The sequence below is a fragment of the Oncorhynchus tshawytscha genome, linkage group LG16 (assembly GCF_018296145.1).
Source record: "Oncorhynchus tshawytscha isolate Ot180627B linkage group LG16, Otsh_v2.0, whole genome shotgun sequence".
NCBI lineage: Eukaryota > Metazoa > Chordata > Actinopteri > Salmoniformes > Salmonidae > Oncorhynchus > Oncorhynchus tshawytscha.
In genome coordinates this window covers 75,491,896-75,511,427 of record NC_056444.1, presented here as the reverse complement: position 1 = coordinate 75,511,427, position 19,532 = coordinate 75,491,896, and the positions used below count along the sequence as shown (strand labels likewise).

The following is a 19,532-nucleotide window of genomic DNA, read 5'->3' as shown; positions in this document are numbered from 1 at the left end:
CTTAATTATAGTGAAGGCCTAAACAGTGTGTGTTCAAAAAAAAAATCATATTTGTTTCTGAAACATTAAAGGGGATGGTGACCGGATACCAGTTGCAATACCATGGACAGTGAGTGTGTCATCGCCCATTGGTCAGATCTGCAACCACTGAAGGGTTCTGTCCAATGGGTAAGAGTAGGGATCGATGTGGGACTGGCTGTCTCAGTCAGAGCGGCGTCCTGAATGGCACCCTATTGTCTATATATTCCACTACTTGCTCAATGGGCAAGAAGTACCCTATTCCCAAGAGTATAGTGCACTACATAGCAAATATGGTGCCATTTGGGATGGACCTCTGTCTGTCTTGGGGTCCAGTCAGCGTCCTCAGGAAGCGCCATGCCGTTGGACGGCTGCTCCTCTAACGTCCCACTGGGCACAGTAACCTCAGGTCAGTATCACTTTGTTAATGATACATCGACAGTGAGCATTACTCCCCCCCACACACACACATACACATAGGCCTAATAATCAAGTTAGAATTTAAGTTCAAGAGCAAAAATGTTGTCTGCTTGATGCTTTATTATGTGCTGTAGCATTTACAACAGTCGATCTTCAACTCCCACACTGAGAGACACCGAAGCCACATCTGTAACCCTTTAACTGCAGTATTCAGAGAAGCTAGGCTACATGGGGAGAACCAGAGGAGTAAATAAGAGGTTATCCAGAAACAGGAGAACCAGAGGAGTAAATAAGAGGTTTGCCAGAAACAGGAGAACCAGTATGAGAGCAGGTTCCAGCCAGACTCAACACAATGATGGGTGGGATAATCTCTGTAGGGCTTATCTTCCACTTGAATCAGGAACAAGTTAGGTTCATAGGCAGGCTACGTACTTTATTGAGAGGGGGTGATGGGGTTGTTTGTGAAGTTATTTCAAAGTGAAAGACTGACGCCTAGTGTTCCAGACCCAAGCTTAGTGTTTTCGATTTTCAGTGAAAGATTTTTGCCCGAGATAAAGCGTCACTGCGCCGCTCTTGCGACGAGACAAATCTGGTCAACTTGGAACGTATCTCTGACATATGTAGGAGGGTTCCCATCAAAGTTTCTTGGATGTTCAGTTTAGAGTTTTTTTTATTGGAGCAGAACAGTCTTTTTTTTAAACAAAAAGTTAAGAGGAGCACCAAAGCATAAATAGCCCTCTGAGCTTGATCCCAATCGAAAGAGTAAAGGATCTAGATGAGGAAAGATTTTAGGATTCAGTGTTTTACGTCTGACTTGGGATCAGTGGCCGTAAAAGTCCAGTTACTTCGAGCTGTGTCACAAGAAGGAGAAAAAATAGAAAGGGTTTGATTGAATAAATTATGAATAAAGCTATTTTTATTAGATGCTAAGAACTATCTCCAGACCATAAATATCAGTATATAGAATAAACAAACGATACCAATTAGGAAAAACAAACAGACAAACAAACAGACAAACACCTGTGACTGAAAGCCTGAGGTTACCTCCCAAATGGCACCCTATTCCCTATGTAGAGCACTACTTCTGACCAGAGCCCTATGGGCCCTGTTCAATAGGGAATAGGGTGCCATTTGTGATCCACTCTGAGACTGGGAGTCCTCAGACAGGATGTACATACTGTATATCACAGACTGTTTATGCATTTCCCCTCATGTTTTTTATAACTCAGAAAAATGGTTGCACAGCACATTATGATACCATACCGAAGCATATTTTTTTATGACAGGTATTTTCATTCAGGATGTGGTCTTTAGTTTAAAATTAGAAAAGTACTCAACTTCTTTGGAAAGAAATAGCGGTCGGCTGTCAAAGGAAAACATTACTCAGACTTTCTCCATTCTATTGAAGTTCATCATATAAACAGGATTTCATTCTCCATCCTCTCTCTGTGCGATTATTGCACAAAAAACAAAGACTTTCAGGCATAGCCTGGAAAGAAAAGAGACAAACTGGGCAGCCCAAAGAAATAGAATGAGATGTCCTACTGATTTCTGTAGTGTTGCCTGGCTCTGAAAGAATCCTGAGAACAACCTGGATCTCAACCTCTCACAATTGTAATGTGTGGAAGGAAAAATACATGCTGCTGATGGAAAAAGGAAGAGAATATTACTCTATCTTCCCTTAGACTGTGGTGTGAGGCCTCCCAGCTGTGTAGCAGCTGTACATAGGCCTAGAGGATAGATTAAGGACCATCCATGTGAACAAGGAAGGGAATAAGTCAGTTTTAAGTTCCTCGGCGTACACATCACAGACAAACTGAATTGGTCCACCCACACAGACAGCATCGTGAAGAAGGCGCAGCAGCGCCTCTTCAACCTCAGGAGGCTGAAGAAATTCGGCTTGTCACCAAAAGCACTCACAAACTTCTACAGATGCACAATCGAGAGCATCCTGTCGGGCTGTATCACCGCCTGGTATGGCAACTGCTCCGCCCTCAACCGTAAGGCTCTCCAGAGGGTAGTGAGGTCTGCACAACGCATCACCGGGGGCAAACTACCTGCCCTCCAGGACACCTACACCACCCGATGTCACAGGAAGGCCATAAAGATCATCGAGGACAACAACCACCCAAGCCACTGCCTGTTCACCCCGCTATCATCCAGAAGGCGAGGTCAGTACAGGTGCATCAAAGCTGGGACCGAGAGACTGAAAAACAGCTTCTATCTCAAGGCCATCAGACTGTTAAACAGCCACCACTAACATTGAGTGGATGCTGCCAACACACTGACTCAACTCCAGCCACTTTAATAATGGGAATTGATGGGAAATGATGTAAAATATATCACTAGCCACTTTAATGCTACCTAATATAATGTTTACATACCCTACATTATTCATCTCATATGTATATGTATATACTGTACTCTATATCATCTACTGCATCTTTATGTAATACATGTATCACTAGCCACTTTAACTATGCCACTTTGTTTACATACTCATCTCATATGTATATACTGCACTCAATACCATCTACTGTATCTTGCCTATGCTGCTCTGTACCATCACTCACTCATATATCTTTATGTACATATTCTTTATCCCCTTACACTTGTGTCTATAAGGTAGTAGTTTTGGAATTGTTAGCTAGATTACTTGTTGGTTATTACTGCATCGTCGGAACTAGAAGCACAAGCATTTCGCTACACTCGCATTAACATCTGCTAACCATGTGTATGTGACAAATAAAATTTGATTTGATTTGATGATTTGATTTGACATTACACCAATGAAGAGATATCACTCAGGCTTTTTTGTTAGCTAGGGTGAGCTGGTTAAAATAGTGAAATATTCGCCTAGAGCTCCGACTGTCCTTTTGAGGAGGATATGAGCCTAATATAGTAACATATTTGATACAATGTGTGTTCAAAAATAGTTATTTGTTGCTGTAACACAACAGAGCAAAGAGGCCGGATATCAGCTGTAATACCACTGACATCATCATCCATGGGGGTAGCAGTAGGGGCAGGGAGCAAATGGACAGGTTATGTCCCAAATGGCACCCTATTCCCTATATAGTGCAGACCCAAAGCCTGTAACTCTGTAATGGCAGTATACAGAGACGCCAGGCTACAAGTGCGAAAACCAGAAGAAAAAATGAGATGCTTGTCAGAAACAGGAAAACTGCTCTGAGAGCACATTCCAGCCAGATCCCTTCCAGGACAATGAGGGGTGGGACAAAATTGTGTATTTAAAATCTCCGTAGGCTTGATATTGCGCATGAATCAGGAACAGAGCAAAGTTAGGTTCCTAGGCATTCTAAGTAGGATACTTTATCGAGATGGAGATATTAGCTGTTTGAGAAGGTATTTAATTGTGTTAGTTAAGTTCTTTATTAAAAGCAGAAGACTGACGTCTAGTAGCCTATGTTCCAGGCTCGAGTTTCGTGTTTTCGGTTTATCAGTGGAAGATTTTAGCCCGAGATACAGGGTCATTGTGTTGCGCTTCAGACGATACAAATATGTTCAACTTGGACGGACTATATCTCAGACATAAGGATCGCTAATTTTTCGGCAGATATTTTGGATTTTCGGTTTAGAATCGTTTTTATTGGATGTGTGACATAGTTTTAAGAGACCGAAAAGGTTGAGAGGAGCAGTCGGTGTAGTGGCTGATCAGCATCGAAAGGGGAAAGGATGTGGTGAGATTTTAGGATTGAACATTTGGAACTAAAAGCGTTCACTGAACTCAAAGGTTGACACACGATTGAAGACGTATCTAATACATGACTTTTGGGTGTCTTTTAATACTTTAAAATACACATTTCGTTTTTAATATGGGACAAACGTGCTGCATTTCCATGGTACACCATTTGGCTTCCGCGTGAAAAGCAAGAGGAAAGAGAGCTGCACGTAGAAGGGAAAAACAGGTAAAAGTCACATTCAATCGGACATTTGTGACAGCTGTTGCCTATTCGTTTACATTTTTGTCTCGGTGTGGATTGCTTTTCTAATAACTGGGAACATTTAGTTATTACAAGTATCTGTTGTAGGCTATGATTTCCTAATATTGTGAGAATGAACAGGTGGATGCTGGTAAATCACGTAGCCTACCTCTAATTAAGCAATAATGCCCGACGAGGTGTGGTATATGGACAATATACCACGGTTAAAGGCTGTTCTTATGTACGACGCAACGCAGGGGTGCCTGGATACAGCCCTTAGTCGTGCTATATTGGCCATATACCCCAAACCCCCAAGGTGGCTTATTGCTATTATAAACTGGTTACCAACGTAATTACAACAGTAAACAAGTAATTTTGTGTGATACCCGTGGTACAAGGTCTAATATACCATGGCTTTCAGCCAAACAGCATTCAGGGCTCAAACGACCCGGTTTATAATGCCTAACTGACATATGTCACACCTGGACCACAACGGACAACTCTGAACCACAGCGGCGCTTATTGGATAGAATGCCTTCAAATGTTTCCACTCTAGAATGTCTCCAGCAGTGACATTGAGCATTATCCTTTTCAATTATGGGCTAAGTTAGTGTACAAACGGGCTTTAAAATGAAGAAAAATGTCCTAATATGTTATCATGCTTTAATAATATAGTTGGACATTTAGCAGTTTCTCAGTATTCCAAAAAACATCTGGAAATATCCTTTGAGAACTAAATATTTATTTGAGAGCTTCTCTTTCGAATTAAAGGAATGGAGGACAAAGAAGCAGAGAAGAAATGTGTAAGATAAACATGACTTCTACATGTTAACCATTCATACCAAGATAAAGCACGGTTTATCTTTTATCTTTTTTAGACTTTTATCTCCCTCACCAACTTCAAACATCAGCTATCTGAGCAGCTAACCGATCGCTGCAGCTGTACATAGTCTATTGGTAAATAGCCCACCCATTTTCACCTACCTCATCCCCATACTGTTTTTATTTATTTACTTTTCTGCTCTTTTGCACACCAATATCTGTACCTGTACATGACCATCTGATCATTTATCACTCCAGTGTTAATCTGCAAAATTGTAATTATTCGTCTACCTCCTCATGCCTTTTGCACACATTGTATATAGACTCCCCCCTTTGTTTTCTACTGTGTTATTGACTTGTTAATTGTTTATTCCATGTGTAACTCTGTGTTGTCTGCTCACACTGCTATGCTTTATCTTGGCCAGGTCGCAGTTGCAAATGAGAACTTGTTCTCAACTAGCCTACCTGGTTAAATAAAGGTGAAATAAAATTAAAAAACGGTTCAGGTTACAGAATAGAACATTGCAAAACATGTGCCGTTATTGAGTCTATTGAAAGCAAAACCCAGAGCCCATATTCATAAGGCAGTGTCAGAGTAACAGTCCTGCCGATCTAAGACTGGGTTTGCCATTTAGATAATAATGAATATGATTATATGAATGAGGGACATGATTCTAGATCCAGGGCCTCATTCATAAGGGGTCTCCGAGTAGGAGTGCTGATCTAGGATCAGGTCCCCCGTCCATGTAATCTTATTCATTAATATCTGAAGTCAAACTGTTCTTTGATCATCACTCCTACTCAACACTTTATCTTTCCCGTCATCAGTAGTCTTTCAAGGTGTTGTGTGGGCTATTATGACGAGCCATGGTGCAGGCCATCTGTAGTAGAGGAGCCAGGTGTGGTTAACTGTACCAGAGAGCCATCTGTAGTAGAGGAGCCAGGTGTGGTTAACTGTACCAGGGAGCCATCTGTAGTAGAGGAGCCAGGTGTGGTTAACTGTACCAGGGAGCCAGGTGTGGTTAACTGTACCAGGGAGCCAGGTGTGGTTAACTGTGCCAGGGAGCCAGGTGTGGTTAACTGTACCAGGGAGCCAGGTGTGGTTAACTGTACCAGGGAGCCAGATGTGGTTAACTGTACCAGGGAGCCAGATGTGGTTAACTGTACCAGGGAGCCAGGTGTGGTTAACTGTACCAGGGAGCCAGGTGTGGTTAACTGTACCAGGGAGCCAGGTGTGGTTAACTGTACCAGGGAGACAGATGTGGTTAACTGTACCAGGGAGCCAGGTGTGGTTAACTGTACCAGGGAGCCATCTGTAGTAGAGGAGCCAGGTGTGGTTAACTGTACCAGGGAGCCAGGTGTGGTTAACTGTACCATGGAGCCATCTGTAGTAGAGGAGCCAGGTGTGGTTAACTGTACCAGGGAGCCAGGTGTGGTTAACTGTACCAGGGAGCCAGGTGTGGTTAACTGTACCAGGGAGCCAGATGTGGTTAACTGTACCAGGGAGCCAAGTGTGGTTAACTGTACCAGGGAGCCATCTGTAGTAGAGGAGCCAGGTGTGGTTAACTGTACCAGGGAGCCAGGTGTGGTTAACTGTACCAGGGAGCCAGGTGTGGTTAACTGTACCAGGGAGCCATCTGTAGTAGAGGAGGCAGGTGTGGTTAACTGTACCAGGGAGCCAGGTCTGGTTAACTGTACCAGGGAGCCAGGTGTGGTTAACTGTACCAGGGAGCCATCTGTAGTAGATGAGCCAGGTGTGGTTAACTGTACCAGGGAGCCAGGTGTGGTTAACTGTACCAGGGAGCCAGGTGTGGTTAACTGTACCAGGGAGCCAAGTGTGGTTAACTGTACCAGGGAGCCAGGTGTGGTTAACTGTACCAGGGAGCCAGGTGTGGTTAACTGTACCAGGGAGCCAGGTGTGGTTACCTGTAACAGGGAGCCAGGTGTGGTTAACTGTACCAGTGAGCCGTCTGTAGTAGAGGAGCCAGGTGTGGTTAACTGTACCAGGGAGCCAGGTGTGGTTAACTGTACCAGAGAGCCATGTGTGGTTAACTGTACCAGGGAGCCAGGTGTGGTTAACTGTACCAGAGAGCCAGGTGTGGTTAACTGTACCAGAGAGCCAGGCGTGATTAACTGTACCAGGGAGTCAGGTGTGGTTAACTGTAACAGGGAGCCAGGTGTGGTTAACTGTACCAGGGAGCCAGGTGTCAGGTGTGGTTAACTGTACCAGGGAGCCAGGTGTGGTTAACTGTACCAGAGAGCCAGGTGTGGTTAACTGTGCCAGGGAGCCATCTGTAGTAGAGGAGCCAGGTGTGGTTAACTGTACCAGGGAGCCAGGTGTGGTTAACTGTACCAGGGAGCCATCTGTAGTAGAGGAGCCAGGTGTGGTTAACTGTACCAGGGAGCCAGGTGTGGTTAACTGTACCAGGGAGCCAGGTGTGGTTAACTGTACCAGAGAGCCAGGTGTGGTTAACTGTACCAGAGAGCCATGTGTGGTTAACTGTACCAGGGAGCCAGGTGTGGTTAACTGTGCCAGGGAGCCATCTGTAGTAGAGGAGCCAGGTGTGGTTAACTGTACCAGGGAGCCAGGTGTGGTTAACTGTACCAGGGAGCCATCTGTAGTAGAGGAGCCAGGTGTGGTTAACTGTACCAGGGAGCCATCTGTAGTAGAGGAGCCAGGTGTGGTTAACTGTACCAGGGAGCCATCTGTAGTAGAGGAGCCAGGTGTGGTTAACTGTACCAGGGAGCCAGGTGTGGTTAACTGTACCAGGGAGCCAGGTGTGGTTAACTGTGACAAGGAGCCAGGCTCTGTTTGCAAATCCCTTGAAGTATTCTGTTTCCATTTATCATGTTGGTTTAAGCATGGGAGTATAGAGGAGAGCTGATTCTACCTCACATGTTAGAGAGAACATATACAATATCTGAGTCCCAAAAGGCACCCTACTTCCTACACAGTGCACTACTTTTGACTGGAGTCCTATGGGTCCTGGTCAAATGTAGTGCACTAAATATGTAATAAGGTGCCATTTGGGATGTACTCAGTAATTGAACCTTACAGACAGACCACTAAGCCTTGCTTTGCCATGTCTGTCTAATGCAGATACAATTAGACATACCAGACCAGACTCCCAGTCTTCTTTCTCTCATCATAACAAGCTCTGAGTCACAACAATCACATGATTAAAGCTGTAAATACTTTTCTAATCAACAGATACTGAACATACAATCATGGATATCTGTGGGGGGGAAATATTAGCTGAATGACAAAGATTCTTCTGTCATCTGATCATATGTAGTAAATTGTCTTACAAAGTTAAATACGTCAGTTCAGTTGTTTAGGCCTATAATGTCCCAATGGAGGAGAATGCTGCTGTTGCCTCCACTGGTTCCTTTCCTTCCCCCACCACCACAACATCTATGTAATCCAGAGGGGACTTTCCTCCCCCACCACCACAACATCTGTGTAATCCAGAGGGGACTTTCCCCCCCACCACCACAACATCTATGTATTCCAGAGGGGACTTTCCTCCCCCACCACAACATCTATGTATTCCAGAGGGGACTTTCCCTCCACCACCACAACATCTATGTATTCCAGAGGGACTTTCCTCCCCCACCACAACATCTATGTATTCCAGAGGGGACTTTCCTCCCCCACCACCACAACATCTATGTAATCCAGAGGGGACTTTCCTCCCCACCACCACAACATCTATGTAATCCAGAGGGGACTTTCCTCCCCCACCACCACAACATCTATGTAATCCAGAGGGGACTTTCCTCCCCCACCACCACAACATCTATGTATTCCAGAGGGGACTTTCCTCCCCACCACCACAACATATATGTAATCCAGAGGGACTTTCCTCCCCACCACCACAACATCTATGTAATCCAGAGGGGACTTTCCTCCCCACCACCACAACATCTATGTAATCCAGAGGGGACTTTCCTCCCCACCACCACAACATCTATGTAATCCAGAGGGGACTTTCCTCCCCCACCACAACATCTGTGTAATCCAGAGGGGACTTTCCTCCCCCCACCACCACAACATCTATGTAATCCAGAGGGGACTTTCCTCCCCCACCACCACAACATCTATGTAATCCAGAGGGGACTTTCCTCCCCCACCACAACATCTGTGTAATCCAGAGGGGACTTTCCTCCCCCACCACCACAACATCTATGTAATCCAGAGGGGACTTTCCTCCCCCACCACCACAACATCTATGTAATCCAGAGGGGACTTTCCTCCCCACCACCACAACATCTATGTAATCCAGAGGGGACTTTCCTCCTCCCCCACCACAACATCTGTGTAATCCAGAGGGGACTTTCCTCCCCCACCACCACAACATCTATGTAATCCAGAGGGGACTTTCCTCCCCCACCACCACAACATCTATGTAATCCAGAGGGGACTTTCCTCCCCACCACCACAACATCTATGTAATCCAGAGGGGACTTTCCTCCCCACCACCACAACATCTATGTAATCCAGAAGGGACTTTCCTTCCCCCACCACCACAACATCTATGTAATCCAGAGGAGACTTTCCTCCCCACCACCACAACATCTATGTAATCCAGAGGGGACTTTCCTCCCCACCACCACAAGATCTATGTAATCCAGAGGGGACTTTCCTCCCCACCACCACAACATCTATGTATTCCAGAGGGGACTTTCCTCCCCCCCACCACCACAACATCTATGTAATCCAGAGGGGACTTTCCTCCCCCACCACCACAACATCTATGTATTCCAAGAGGGGACTTTCCTCTCCACCACCACAACATCTGTGTAATCCAGAGGGGACTTTCCTCTCCACCACCACAACATCTATGTAATCCAGAGGGGACTTTCCTCCCCACCACCACAACATCTATGTAATCCAGAGGGGACTTTCCTCCCCTCACCACCACAACATCTATGTAATCCAGAGGGGACTTTCCTCCCCACCACCACAAGATCTATGTAATCCAGAGGGGACTTTCCTCCCCACCACCACAACATCTATGTATTCCAGAGGGGACTTTCCTCCCCCCACCACCACAACATCTATGTAATCCAGAGGGGACTTTCCTCCCCCCACCACCACAACATCTATGTATTCCAAGAGGGGACTTTCCTCTCCACCACCACAACATCTATGTAATCCAGAGGGGACTTTCCTCCCCACCACCACAACATCTATGTAAAAATGGATTGAGAGATGGGACTGAGATGCTTTTCAGATGAGAGTGAAAAGATGACACGGGCAGTGTTTTCCCAGAGGTCTGAGTAAAGACCGTGGTGTTGTGAACAGAGTGGAGACAAACAAGAAGACACAGAGAGAGAGGAAATACGTGTGTGTGTATGTGTGTGTGTGTTTGGTTGTACTATCCTAGTGGGGACTAGAGTCCTCACAAGTATAGTAAAATAAGGACAATTCAGACAAGTGGGGACATTTAGTCTGCGGTGGAGAAGGGAGATTTGAACTAGAGAAGGAATCAGAGACAGTGGGGTTAGTGCTCCTCCATAGAGAATAGGCCAATTCAATGGGTGGAGCTGTGTTTACACAATGTTTGTCTTCCTAAAGGCCCTCAGATTAAAACACAGCTGACATGTCGGATGCTGCATGATACAGTGAAGAATGGGGTGCATGCATGTCCCAAAAACAGTTACTATTCAGTTAAATATAAGGTGGCCCTGAAGTTTCAGCTGCTGGGCATTTCTCAAGGGATGCATCATACAGGAAATGCTAACAAAGTCTCTGCTAGTCAGTGTGTAATAATGCACCACGGATTGGCTTGGAGACGTATTGTGGGAGGGCTGTGGGACTCAGAACCCTTTGTGGCCTTGTACCTCAATGCCAAACCGGAACTCCTTGGTGTTCTAGAATTGACATTACTGGATTTGTATCATATGAGGTGCTTGAGTTGAGCTGGAGCCCCGCAGATCAAATCAAATTATTTATTGCTTGCGTACACATATTTGCAGATGGTATCGCAGGTGCAGCGAAATTCTTGTGTTTCTAGTAATACCTACCAAAACAAAATGATACACACAAATCCCACAAATTTAAATTAAGAAATATCAGAACAAGCAATGTCAGAGTCCAGAATAGTCAGACCCCTTGACTTTTTCCACATTTTGTTATGTTACAGCCTTATTCCAAAATTGATTAAATTCTATTTTTTCCTCATCAATCTACATACACACAATACCCCATAATGACAAAGCAAAAACAGGTTTTTAGACATTTTCTGCATTACAAAAAAAAAAAAAAATGAAATATCACGTTCACATAAATATTCAGACCTTTTACTCAGTACTTTGTTGAAGCACCTTGGGCAGCAATTACAGCCTTGAGTCTTCTTCAGGTATGATGCTACAAGCTTGGCACATCTGTATTTTGGGAGTTTCTCCCATTCTTCTCTGCAGATCCTCTCAAGCTCTGTCAGGTTGGATGGGGAGCATCGCAGCACAGCTATTTTCAGGTCTCTCCAGAGATGTTCGATTGGGTTCATGTCCAGGCTCTGGCTGGGCCGCTCAAGAACATTCAGATACTTGCCCCGAAGCCACTCCTGCGTTGTCTTGGCTGTGTGCTTAGAGTCGTTGTCCTGTTGGAAGGTGAACCTGGAGCAGGTTTTCATCAAGGATCTCTCTGTCTTTGCTCCGTTCATCTTTGCCTCAATTCTGACTAGTCTCCCAGTCCCTGCCACTGAAAAACATCCCCACAGCATGATGCTGCCACCACCATGCTTCAACATAGGGATGGTGCCAGGTTTCCCCCAGACATGACAGGCCAAAGAAACCCATTTTCCAGCCTCTAGCCTCTCTAGCTTGTGTGACCCAATGAGCACCCCCCCACACACACACACACACGATGAGCCGACCTGAGTCTCCCTCTGTGGCGGGCCGGCCAGGGTGTGGCCTCTCAATGGGAGTAAGCATTGTAACTGACTAGCCTGAGTCTGGGCCAGGGCAGCTACAGACACACACACACACACACAGACATAGGGGCTGGACACACACAAAGCCTCCTCTCCCATCACCTACTGTAATTGCAGAGCAGGCAGACTGACTGGACCCTGCGTCTGGCACTCACTCTGTTATTGTTTTTGACCTCACAACTTCCTCTGCTGACAGACTGGGGACTAACTGACTGGGGCTGTATGACTCTGACCACCAGCTGGGGCCAATGTTGTCATAACGTTAGCTGGAAACCAAACTGGGGACTCCATTGGAAGGTTGTAGGAAAGTTGACTGTTTGCTGGGCTAGAGCTGCATGGATCTGGCTGCATCTGGTTCCATCTGGTGTTCTTTCTGGCAGACATGCCCACTCAGCTCAGCCACCGCAGCCAGGCCTGGCTGTCACACTCAGACAGAGAGTGTGGGAGGACTGATTGATAGGAGCTAAGAGAGAGAGAGAGAGGGGGGGGAAATGAGAGGAAACCTAGAAGTTGACGTTAATTGTGAAGCTGAGTAGGAGCTTATGAAACTGCATGTGAGAGAGAACTGTGTGTTCCAAGATTCTTTCTTTGAGTCTCTAAAAGCCTTAAACGAAGCATAATCACTGCAGCTCTAATTGCTGTCTTGTCTGTCTGACAGAGATGGGGGGTGCTGCAATGCTCACAGTGCTGCTATCTGGGATGTGCCTGTGGACCTCCACCGCTCATGCAGGTAATTCAACAAAGGTGATGTGTGTGTGTTTGTATCTTTAGGTGTGCTAGCTTACATAATCACAAGTGTGTTTGTGTGTTTTTTAAAATCTTTGTGTATCTGTGTCTGTCCTTTTGTTTGTGTATCTGAGTGTAAGTGAGTGTGTTGCTGCTGCTGGGGAATCAGCTGGGTGCAGATGTGTGTGTAATGTAGATGAGAAGTGCTCTTCGTACTGTAGTGAAACAACAGAAACAAGGAGAGAGAGAGAGAGACACCCCCCCAGGGAGAGAGAGAAACCCCCTTAGGGGAGAGAGAGAAACCCCCTTAGGGGGAGAGAGAGAGAGAACCCCCCTTAGGGGAGAGAGAGAAACCCCCTCAGGGAGAGAGAGAGAAACCCCCTTCAGGGAGAGAGAGAGAAACCCCCTCAGGGAGAGAGAGAGAAACCCCCTTAGTGAGAGAGAGAGACACCCCCCCAGGGAGAGAGAGAAACCCCCTTAGGGGGGAGAGAGAGAGAAACCCCCTTAGGGGGAGAGAGAGAAACCCCCTTAGGGAGAGAGAGAGAAACCCCCTCAGGGAGAGAGAGAGAAACCCCCTTAGGGGAGAGAGAGAAACCCCCTCAGGGAGAGAGAGAAACCCCCTTCAGGGAGGGAGAGAGAAACCCCCTCAGGGGAGAGAGAGAAACCCCTTCAGGGAGAGAGAGAGAACCCCCTCAGGGAGAGAGAGAAACCCCCTTAGTGAGAGAGAGAGACACCCCCCAGGGAGAGAGAGAAACCCCCTTAGGGAGAGAGAGAGAAACCCCCTTAGGGAGAGAGAGAAACCCCCTTAGGGAGAGAGAGAAACCCCCAGGGGAGAGAGAGAGAAACCCCTTAGGGGGAGAGAGAGAGAAACCCCCTCAGGGGAGAGAGAGAGAAACCCCCTTCAGGGAGGGAGAGAGAAACCCCCTCAGGGAGAGAGAGAGAAACCCCCTCAGGAGAGAGAGAGAGACACCCCCCCAGGGAGAGAGAGAAACCCCCCTCAGGGGGGAGAGAGAGAAACCCCCTTAGGGAGAGAGAGAGAAACTCCCCTTAGGGAGAGAGAGAAACCCCCTTGGGGAGAGAGAGAGAAACACCCCTTAGGGAGGGAGAGAGAGAGAAACCCCCTCGGGGAGAGAGAGAGACACCCCCAGGGAGAGAGAGAAACCCCCCTCAGGGGAGAGAGAGAAACCCCCTTAGGAGAGAGAGAGAGAAACTCCCCTTAGGGAGAGAGAGAGAAACCCCTTGGGGAGAGAGAGAGAAACACCCCTTAGGGAGGAGAGAGAGAAACCCCCTCGGGGAGAGAGAGAGAAACCCCCTTAGGGGAGAGAGAGAGAAACACCCCTTAGGGAGAGAGAGAAACCCCCTTAGGGGAGAGAGAAACCCCCTTAGGGAGAGATAAAGAAACCCCCTTAGGGAGAGAGAAACCCCCTTAGGGAGAGATAAAGAAACCCCCTTAGGGAGAGAGAGAGAAACACCCCTTAGGGAGGAGAGAGAGAAACCCCCTTAGGGGAGAGAGAGAAACACCCCTTAGGGAGAGAGAGAAACCCCTTAGGGAGAGATAAAGAAACCCCTTAGGGGGGAGAGAGAGAAACACCCCTTAGAGAGAGAGAGAGAAACCCCCTTAGGGAGAGAGAGAAACCCCCCCTTAGGGGGAGAGAGAAAGCCCTCTCAGGGAGAGAGAGAAACCCCCTTAGGGAGAGAGAGAAACCCCCTTAGGGAGAGAGAGAAACCCCTTAGGGGAGAGAGAGAAAGCCCTCTCAGGAGAGAGAGAAACCCCCTTAGGGAGAGAGAGAAACCCCTTAGGGAGAGAGAGAAAGCCCCCTCAGGGAGAAAGAGAGAACCCCCCCAGGAGAGAGAGAGAAACCCCTAAGGGAGAGAGACAAACCCCCTCAGGGAGAGAGAGAGAAAAACCCCCTTAGGGAGAGAGAGAAACCCCCTCAGGGAGAGAGAGAAAACCCCTTCAGGGAGGGAGAGAGAAACCCCCTCAGGGAGAGAGAGAGAAACCCCCTCAGTGAGAGAGAGAGAGACACCCCCAGGGAGAGAGAGAATCCCCCTCAGGGAGAGAGAGAAACCCCCTTAGGGAGAGAGAGAGAGAAACTCCCTTAGGGAGAGAGAGAGAAACCCCCTTGGGGAGAGAGAGAGAAACACCCCTTAGGGAGGGAGAGAGAGAGAAACCCCCTCGGGAGAGAGAGAGAGACACCCCCAGGGGAGAGAGAAACCCCCTCAGGGAGAGAGAGAGAAACCCCCTTAGGGGAGAGAGAGAGAAACCCCTTGGGGAGAGAGAGAGAAACCCCTTAGGGGGGAGAGAGAGAGAAACACCCCGGGAGAGAGAGAGAGAGAAACCCCCTCGGGGAGAGAGAGAGAAACCCCCTTAGGGAGAGAGAGAGAAACACCCCTTAGGGAGAAACCCCTTGGGGAGAGAGAGAGAAACACCCCCTCGGGAGACCCCTTAGGGAGAGAGAGAGAAACCCCCCTTAGGGAGAGAGAGAGAAACCCCCCTTAGGGAGAGAGAGGGAAACCCCCCTCAAGGAGAGAGAGAGAGAAACACCCCTCAGGGAGAGATAAAGAAACCCCCTTAGGGAGAGAGAGAGATACCCCCCTCAGGGAGAGAGAGAGAGAAACCCCTCTCTGGGAGAGAGAGAATCCCCTCTAGTCTCCACTGAGGTTTCTCTTTTGCTCCAGACAGGCCCAGGCTCAGGCTCAGCCCCAGGCCCAGCTCCAGCCTCAGGCCCATCCCCAGGCCCAGTTCCATCCTCAGGCCCAGCCTCAGGCCCAGTCTCAGGCCCAGCTCTATCCTCAGGCCCAGTCTCAGGCCCAGTCTCAGGCCCAGCTCTATCCTCAGGCCCAGTCTCAGGCCCAGTCTCAGGCCCAGCTCTATCCTCAGGCCCAGTCTCAGGCCCAGTCTCAGGCCCACCAAACCTGGACTTTCTCTCACCACTGTCTTTTATATTTTTCAGATCAGTCATCCGTGGGGTCATCATCAGAGGGTACATTTGTTTCTGTGTAATATTGTGAAATACATTTACTCTATAGAGCTGTGTTACTGTTTATTATAAATCTGTCCTATGCCTTTATGTTCACGTTTGTGTGTGCGTGTGTGCGTGCGAGCATGTGTTTTTTGCATACTTACACAGCACACACACTCAATGGTTCCCTCTCCCCCAGGCCCTGACGACAGCACCAACCTTCTGTGTGCATGTGAGAACAACAAGGGGACATGTAGGAACGGCACCTGTAGAGGTGCCTACTGCTTCTACACCAAGGTGCATGGCAGAGAGGAGAGGGGCTGCTTCCACAAGGACCACTACAAGGAACAGTGTTCCACCAACTTCCTGGGACTGTATGTCCTCTGCTGCTCCAACAACCTCTGTAATGTCAACAGCTCCGCTCCACCAGACCCAGGTCAGAACACTGGAGATACATGTTCTTTAGTCTAGAACCCCCTCTCTGTAATGTCAACAGCTCCGCTCCACCAGACCCAGGTCAGAACACTGGAGATACATGTTCTTTAGTCTAGAACCCCCTCTCTGTAATGTCAACAGCTCCGCTCCACCAGACCCAGGTCAGAACACTGGAGATACATGTTCTTTAGTCTAGAACCCCCTCTCTGTAATGTCAACAGCTCCGCTCCACCAGACCCAGGTCAGAACCCTACATCTACTCTAGAAGCCTCTCCAACAGTGTAGAACCCCTTATGGCATGTCTGGTCTCATATGAGGTCCATACTTCCCCTCTAGAATCAGGGACTGATTCAGACCCATGACATTATCTCGTCAGTCAGTGACTTGAATCAATCAATTAACTATCAGGCAGAAAATGAGACCAGCAGTCAAACTTGAGGCTCATATTTCAGTAGTTCTATTATGGAACAACTCCTCAGGGAGTCTGACTAACAGGGCAGTGTCATACAGAACTCTCTGGGAGTCTGACTAACAGGTCAGTGTCATACAGAACTCTCTGGGAGTCTGTCTAACAGGGCAGTGTCATACAGAACTCTCCGGGAGTCTGACTAACAGGTCAGTGTCATACAGAACTCTCTGGGAGTCTGACTAACAGGGCAGTGTCATACAGAACTCTCTGGGAGTCTGACTAACAGGTCAGTGTCATACAGAACTCTCTGGGAGTCTGACTAACAGGTCAGTGTCATACAGAACTCTCTGGGAGTCTGACTAACAGGTCAGTGTCATACAGAACTCTGGGAGTCTGCCTAACAGGGTAGTGTCATACAGAACTCTCTGGGAGTCTGACTAACAGGTCAGTGTCATACAGAACTCTGATGCCCCCTGGTGGCTGTTGGTGGGCTTTTATATCAAAATCATCTTGTCTTTCTGCTATTCCCTCTCACCTGTATGACCCTGTGTGTGTTGACTGTCCAGCAGCTGAGCCTACGAGGGAGGGGAACGGTGTGATTCTTCTGGTGGCTGTCCCCCTGCTGCTGCTGCTGATCCTCACTGTGGGTGTGTGTGGCCTGGTGTCGTGGCTCTGCTCCAGATCACAGCACCACAGGCTTGGCTACAACAAGGACCATGACGTCACCTTGCTCAAGGTCCCCAGTGGGGCAGATCCCACCTATGGGGTAAGAATGGAATTTTATGAAATTGAATTTAATTGTATTGACACACAAGAGGACATTTAGATGTCACAGAATCAGTACCAAGATCACTGCCCCTTTAGCAATAATATTGGTACTTAAAGTATATTATGAAATTGCTACATGACAACAAGTGGCAGGGGACTGTGATCCTTGATGTGTGTGACTCTCTCTGTGTCTGTAGGATGTCATTGATGAGTTCTGTACCTCAGGCAGTGGGACTGGTCTGCCATACCTGGTACAGAGGACCATGGCACGACAGATCTCTCTGGTCGGGTGCATCGGTAAAATACTCTTCTTCATTCTCACTCCCTCCTTTATGTCTCTCAGTGCCTTACTCAAACTCACTTGTTTATGTACCAATATGTTATGGAGTTCATGTACCAATATGTTTTGGGGTTAATGTACCAGTATGTTATGGAGTTAATGTACCAATATGTTATGGAGTTCATGTACCAATATGTTATGGAGTTCATGTACCAATATGTTTTGGGGTTAATGTACCAATATGATATGGGGTTAATGTACCAATATGATATGGAGTTCATGTACCAATATGTTATGGAGTTCATGTACCAATATGTCATGGAGTTTATGTACCCTTGGGTTCATTTCCAGTCTTACTAGTGTGATGACATCGTTATACCAACTCACTCCATCTCTGCTGTGTGCCTGTTCCTCTGTCCCTCTCTCTACCCAGGTAAGGGCAGGTATGGAGAGGTGTGGAGAGGCACCTGGATGGGAGAGAGTGTAGCCGTGAAGATCTTCTCCTCCAGGGATGAGCAGTCTTGGTTCAGGGAGACAGAGATTTACAACACTGTACAGCTCAGACATGACAACATCCTGGGTGAGTCATCGTAATCCTGTTAGTTCACTTTTAGAACAATTCCTACATTTCTACCAATTCCCCTGGAATCAAAATAGTGTTTGTTTCCTTTCAATGACTTCTGGTACACTTGATTTAGCTTGCCTGGCCTGGTCTGGCCTGACCTGGTCTGGTCTGGCCTGGTCTGGTCTGGCCTGGTCTGGTCTGGTCTGGCCTGGTCTGACGATCACAATACCTTCTGTCTTGTCTCCCCCCAGGCTTCATAGCATCTGACATGACGTCTCAGAACTCCACTACTCAGCTGTGGCTGATCACCCACTTCCACCAGCTGGGTAGTCTCTACGACTTCCTCCAGTACAGCAGCGTGGACCCAGAGAGCTGCCTAAGGATGTGCCTGTCTGTAGCCTGTGGTCTGGTCCACCTTCACACAGAGATACTCAGCTGCCAGGGAAAACCCGCCATCGCCCACCGAGACCTGAAGAGCCGAAACATCCTGGTCAAGATGAACGGACAGTGCTGCATAGCTGACCTGGGTGAGAGGAGGATGAGGTGGGAGGAAAGGAGAGGGCTGACGGAGAGAGGGATAGAGGAGAGAGGGCTAGAGGAGAGAGGGCTGAAGGAGAGAGGGATAGAGGAGAGAGGGCTGACAGAGAGAGGGATAGAGGAGAGAGGGCTAGAGGAGAGAGGGCTGACGGAGAGAGGGATAGAGGAGAGAGGGCTAGAGGAGAGAGGGCTGAAGGAGAGAAGGATAGAGGAGAGAGGGCTAGAGGAAAGAGGGCTGAAGGAGAGAGGGATAGAGGAGAGAGGGCTAGAGGAGAGAGGGCTGAAGGAGAGAGGGATAGAGGAGAGAGGGCTAGAGGAAAGAGGGCTGAAGGAGAGAGGGATAGAGGAGAGAGGGCTAGAGGAGAGAGGGATAGAGGAGAGAGGGCTAGAGGAGAGAGGGCTGAAGGAGAGAGGGATAGAGGAGAGAGGGCTAGAGGAGAGAGGGCTGACGGAGAGAGGGATAGAGGAGAGAGGGCTAGAGGAGAGAGGGCTGACGGAGAGAGGGATAGAGGAGAGAGGGCTAGAGGAGAGAGGGCTGAAGGAGAGAAGGATAGAGGAGAGAGGGCTAGAGGAAAGAGGGCTGAAGGAGAGAGGGATAGAGGAGAGAGGGCTAGAGGAAAGAGGGCTGAAGGAGAGAGGGATAGAGGAGAGAGGGATAAAGGAGAGAGGGATAAAGGAGAGAGGGCTGAAGGAGAGAGGGATAGAGG

General features: G+C 47.9%; 1 protein-coding gene across 7 annotated transcripts in view; it reads left to right on the top strand.

Annotated features, from left to right (window-relative positions):
• The first annotated feature begins 3,651 nt into the window (after positions 1-3,651).
• The window catches only part of LOC112216362 (serine/threonine-protein kinase receptor R3), a 26,447-nt gene continuing 10,566 nt past the window's right edge, over positions 3,652-19,532 (top strand). Inside the window, exons 1-8 of one of the 7 annotated variants that reach the window (XM_042299642.1) lie at positions 3,652-4,367; positions 12,801-12,872; positions 15,823-15,852; positions 16,031-16,267; positions 17,242-17,441; positions 17,641-17,740; positions 18,157-18,303; positions 18,540-18,815. In XM_042299642.1, the coding sequence (XP_042155576.1) occupies positions 12,803-12,872; positions 15,823-15,852; positions 16,031-16,267; positions 17,242-17,441; positions 17,641-17,740; positions 18,157-18,303; positions 18,540-18,815 (1,060 nt within the window). In that variant the 5' untranslated portion in view covers positions 3,652-4,367; positions 12,801-12,802. Of the gene's footprint in view, positions 4,368-12,800; positions 12,873-15,822; positions 15,853-16,030; positions 16,268-16,311; positions 16,508-17,241; positions 17,442-17,640; positions 17,741-18,156; positions 18,304-18,539; positions 18,816-19,532 lie in introns of those variants that run through there. The other 6 variants (XM_042299640.1, XM_042299638.1, XM_042299639.1 and 3 more) reach the window with 6 other exon arrangements.